Source organism: Sinocyclocheilus rhinocerous, unplaced genomic scaffold (assembly GCF_001515625.1).
Source record: "Sinocyclocheilus rhinocerous isolate Xijiao unplaced genomic scaffold, SAMN03320098_v1.1 scaffold3862, whole genome shotgun sequence".
NCBI lineage: Eukaryota > Metazoa > Chordata > Actinopteri > Cypriniformes > Cyprinidae > Sinocyclocheilus > Sinocyclocheilus rhinocerous.
Genome location: NW_015652266.1, coordinates 43,278 through 48,813, shown reverse-complemented (window position 1 = coordinate 48,813; position 5,536 = coordinate 43,278). Strand labels below are relative to the sequence as shown.

Below are 5,536 nucleotides of genomic sequence, written 5' to 3'. Positions count from 1 at the left end.
CTTTTCAGAACGATGAGCTTTGTAAAAATCGACGCGATTCAGAAAGGCGGGGCATAGAGGAGAAACAATAATGTACAGTATGTGGAAAATAATGTTTTTTGAACCTTAAACCACATAAACACATTTCATTACACCAAATACACAAAATAATGTTCTTTTTTAGCAATGTCATATGACCCCTTTAACATCCTTCCTAACATCTCCTTTTGTGTTCCACGGAAAAAGAACAATGAAATAAGTTTGGAATAACATGACGGCGAATAAATAATGACAGAATTTTCATTAATGGGTGAACTATCCCTTCATAATCATCTTACCTCATCAGACTCCAGTGCCATAGACTCCACCCGCTCCGAGTTGTCCAGCAAATCCTGCAACTCGGACTGGTTGAGGTCTTGAAGCTTCTCCATTGATTTGCTAGGACAGCTAAGGATAAACAGTGAGCTTACTTATGTGTGCTAATAATTTACTTATTACATTACAGCTCATCTTAATCATAAGACCAGCATGCTATTGACATCTCATAGTGTGTTCCACGAAAGAAAGAAAGCCATACAGGTTAGGAAAAAACATGAGTAAATTATATCAGAATTTACATTTTGGGGTAAAAGATCCTTTTAAGTTGAACCAGGCTAGCAGTTTATACTTGGTAGGTGTCATTTCGGATATCAAACCACTACTTGAAAACTGATAGGTAATCTGGATCACCTATGGCAGTCATCTGTCATTCAGACAGTGCATGTAACAGTGGATTACTTAAAGTATGGCTAGGAATTATGCTAATGAACCTAAGCTTAACTCTACCTGTTTGGTATTTCTTAAAGAATCCCCCAATACTTACAAGGTACAAGCAAATCAAAGTCCTCTCCGCACAGTGCTCATGGAAAAACATCAAACTTAACTGGAAGCGAGTGACGTAAAGATGTAGACGGAAGTGCTGAGCCTGACAACTACCTCGCGAGCGTCCTCGGCGTTAAAACCCGCTTCCTGCGAGAAATACTTAGGTGACAGTATCGGTACCAGGTGTAGCGCGTTATTTAGCGCGGCAAAGTGGAAATATGTTCCCGAAATTATTCCCGGAGACAGGAATCTCCCCGCGGTTAGCTCACTTAAAAGAGAGCAGTTGAGCAAGGCGGGTTGGTATTCAATACAAAACGGCGTCGGACGAAATAACAACTCAGAAAAACGTAATAATGTGTGTCCAGTAAAACCGCATCGATGTCAATTCAAGCAAAATAGTCCAAATGAAGGTTAACTGACGGGGTATATTCCTATTCTTAAGGGAAAGTTTCACTTCTCGTTGACAGATATCGTAGCCATCTTTGGATGAAACCATTGTGGATTTTGTCGAGGGAAGTGAGATATGTTTAAAACAGTCTAAAAACACAATTTACATTTCTTGTCAAGAATATCACATTTAGTTTTGGAGTATAGATTAAATAACTATATACAGGTTTTATAATGCAGAAAATTAAAAGACATTCTCATCCTTTCGTGAAAATATCATAACGTTCCCCTAACATTGATTTTATATGGTATCGTCGTATGTTCAGCTGACTGAAAGGGAAACCCCGATGTGACCAAAAATATCTCGATGTGACGGGAATATTCCATAGCCTATGTGACATGGCAGTAGGGTTGGTCCTAATATTTCACCAGAAAGGCAACATACATTTTTTTTTAATATAGAAGTTTAATATTGCAGAAATAATTGTCTTACAGATTTACAAATATAAGCACTAAAGAGACACCCATAGCAGAACATTAATTTAGCGCTTGGAATTACAGGCACTTTAAAACTATACGTTTTCATCATTTATTTTACATATTTGATTATATCCATTTCATTTGTCAAAGTAATTTGTGATTTTATGAGCTTTCAGAGTTTCATTGATCGTTTCATAGCAATGATTTCATGGCTAATGAAACAAAGTGGTCGAAAATACCATCAAGGTTGTAACTTTGACACCATTTTTTTTTTTTTTTTACTTAATAATAATAATAAAGTAGCAAATAATCTTACATTTTCAGTAATAGCAGGTAAAATGTTTACAGTGTAAGTTAATGCCTCCAGTTTCACAAAGACTTCCAAATATGTGTTTTGTACATGACAATATTGTAAATTCACATTTTTAAGATAAAAAAAACAAAGATAGAAAAACAATAGCAATGATTAGGATTTAGAGACAAAATACTAATTTAAATATAAAGAGTAAATGCTCGTAAAAAATCTGTGCCCAAAAGAGAAGGTGTATGGATAATGTAATCTTAGTGTATTCTCAGTCCTTTAAATGCAGAAAATGATAGGAAACAATGAAGAACCAGAGCTGCTATATCATAAAACAACAGCTGCCCAGAGATCACTTTGTAAAAACTCTGTCAAAACAAAAAGAGAAGATTTATTGAGTTCATGTTAAATAAATATCAGAAAAAAACATAGAAGTATTTGATAATATGTTATTTGTGGCGTATACATTCTCTATTAACCATGACAAAAATAGTGTGTCACAGCACAGAATGTGTATTATGCTCTTTTGCAATTTAGTGGCATCTTTTGGCGTTAAAATATTGAAGTAGGCAGGAAGATATTAATGTGTTAAACAGGCCAGTTTTTATATTCCTTTGTATAACTGGCTAATGGCAGGATAAATCAATAATTTTCACTTACTTGAAAGATTGTTTGTGGACAAGCATCGTCTTCATGGGATTCAAGTGAGCAAGGAGGGATGTCCAGAGAGGTATTTGCAGCATAAGCATACAGAATAAGACCAATCAGTGTCCCCACCAGGCCAGCAAGACCAAAGATCAGAGAGTTTTTTAACTTAGAGGGAGAAAAACAGATAATCGCTTATACTTCAGAATAAAGTTTAACAATCCACATCCAATAAGGAGCTCTAGTTACTTGAATTTACCAGTTCTCTCTTAGGAGTTCTTTCAGATGTCAAACCAAATGATCCAGCAATCACAGACTACATAAAAAACATCAGAATAAGAAGAGAAAGTTGATCTTACATTAAATAGTCAGAAGAAAGTATGCAATTGTACGAAAATTATTAATGGGACTTTACGCTATATGTTTATATGTTTGCTTGGTGTATGATCATTTTATGTATTTTGTGTTTTAGTAAACTTGCCATAATAGTATGACAATCATTTAAAACCATAACAACTACAGTATCTTAGTAGTGAAATAAACATACCACAGAACCAACACAGAGGGGGCACACAAACAAATATTTTATATCAATGCTGATGTTGTAGGTTGGTATAGTCAGGAGGAGCTGGAACAAACCTAGTAATATTGCCATAAGCTAGAGAGGGAAAACACATGGTGAGAGTAAAAATTCAAACATATTTTCAACAACAACATTAAGCAAAACATCTCAAATGAAACTATTACAGCATGATTACAGTAAGATCCCAAACTACCATTATCTGTCTTCCTTAATGACAATTTATTTGGCCCACATCCACTTACTGCCACCACTTCAGGGTCATAAAACTTGAACAGGCGATGGAATTTGGGAGGATCCGAGTCAGCAGACGGCATTTGGTTGCTTGACATCTTGAAAACCCAGCTAAAACGCAACTGAGGTACTGAAAAATAGGGACATTTCAAAGTCCAGATCAATGATTATAATGGCTCTTTACAGACTGAGATAATAGTGAGAGAGTTGTATGAAACATGATCTGATCCCCCTGGAATAATGGAATGTATCGCAGGAATACAGATGCTGGTGGAGAAAAACATCTTTGTGAGGAGAGGAAGTGGGCGGATATAATATAGAAAATGTGTCTGGAGAGAAGAGCAGCACAGCTTGATACAATCCTGATTGCTCAACAGCACTGCAGAGGAAAAGGGTTAGGGCTAGAAAAAAAAAATAGTACACTACATGCATTGCCTTAAGTGGGTTGGACTGCCCAGATGTCCAAAACAGCTCCTTCCAGTTTCCTTTTTTATTTATTTGTATAGCATACAATCACAAATACACACGATAACCATTGCAAGCCACTACACAATTTAAATGCACTTTTTAAAAACAATTTTCAGGCATCACCAAAAAAAAATACACTCATGAATATATAAAGTAGACTATGTTATATGTTACTGATAAACATGTCCGGTCAAATGTAATTTTTATTAAAATAATGCACGACCGACTCACCTCGAATGTGAGAACAGAAAGCTCGTGGCTGACGGGAACAGAAAGCTGTTTATGAAGTGATCGAAAACACGTAATAAAAGCTCCTATGGGGAGAAGAGGGCTGGACAGACCCCTTTTCTTTGTGATGCTTGCATAAAAACCAAGGGTGGGTCTAACTGTTTTTGTATTGCAGACAGAATTTAAGCCCAGATCTTTTTCTTGGGATTGTTGCGCGCTTAAGAGACGAGTGCAGCCAGGACACAACAAATAACTCAAAAGATCGTGCAGAATCCTTACAGACTTTTTTTGTTAGGTCAGCCTGTCTCACTTATTCATGTGGAATTCCGCTCTGCGTGAACATCGAGTTTGTTGTACTTAAAAGTATCTGACATTACTTTAAAGACGTGCTCATCATTGTCGCATTTGTTATTACAAACTTCACTTACTTGAAAACGAAGGATGACTTTGACCGTGTCGACGGACCTGTCAGTGAACACTAGCCCAACTCAGGTAGAGGAAAAGCTACAAGACAAACAAAAAGCTCTGCGAGACAGCATCGAAAAGGGGGAGCCCCAAATATTCGGGGTGAGTGAACGTCGTGTTATGGCTTCAGTCATTTTAAAGGGCTCCGCACAGATTCTCACAGGAGGTTTTCTGGCACAATTTTACATCGTGAAAGAAAATTGGATTTCTCTTCACCTATAATTTCATAAATTAAATTCACAAAGCAAATGTCTTTTCTCTGTCATAAGAGAAAAGACAACATATTTGTATACCAGCAAATGACCAATATGTGTAAATTATTGCATCTTGTCTTTATATCTTTATATAATATGTAATTGTAGTCCTCAAAATCTCTTATGGCTCCTGATTCAGGGAGCATGCTGATTAAGAACACAAACAAGGCAGAGCATAACAGAGTTTCCTCTGAAATAATTAATTATATATTTCCAGTAGGGCCGTTGTTAGGGGTTGTATTGGTCCCTGTCCATTTTTTCCATTTTAAATAACAATTTTGCCTGGTACATTACAACATTTATAGTTAAGTTAAATAATATTTCTTAAGAAAATCTACATTTAAAACTACAAATATAGTGTAGTATTTTAATTATAAAACAGATAGTTCTGATTCATCAGTGCTGTGTTCAGTCTTATAAATAAAAAGCTTGTGTCCTTAAAGGGGTCATATGATGCAATTTAAATTTTTCCTTTCTCTTTGGAGTGTTACAAGCTCTTGGTGCATAAAGAAGATCTGTAAAGTTGCAAAGACTAAAGTCTCAAATACAAAGAGATATTCTTTATAAAAGTTAAGAGTCAATCACGCCTACCTAAAATGGCTCGTTCTAACACGCCCCCACATACCTACGTCACGATGTGGGAAGATTTGCAAA

The 5,536-nt window shown here is 36.0% G+C and overlaps 2 protein-coding genes across 2 annotated transcripts in view; one reads left to right on the top strand and one right to left on the bottom strand.

Moving 5' to 3' along the window:
- LOC107714235 (vacuolar protein sorting-associated protein 37C-like) overlaps positions 1–1,327 on the bottom strand; it is a 12,655-nt gene extending 11,328 nt beyond the window's left edge. The window contains exons 1-2 of the mRNA XM_016520040.1: positions 842–1,327; positions 318–426 (exon numbers count right to left, since the gene is read on the bottom strand). Of these exons, the coding sequence (XP_016375526.1) occupies positions 318–410 (93 nt within the window). The 5' untranslated portion in view covers positions 411–426; positions 842–1,327. The remainder of the gene's footprint in view (positions 1–317; positions 427–841) is intronic.
- A 2,890-nt stretch (positions 1,328–4,217) lies between these two features.
- Positions 4,218–5,536, top strand: part of LOC107714236 (membrane-spanning 4-domains subfamily A member 12-like) — a 3,754-nt gene continuing 2,435 nt past the window's right edge. The window contains exon 1 of the mRNA XM_016520041.1: positions 4,218–4,730. Within this exon, the coding sequence (XP_016375527.1) occupies positions 4,605–4,730 (126 nt within the window). The 5' untranslated portion in view covers positions 4,218–4,604. The remainder of the gene's footprint in view (positions 4,731–5,536) is intronic.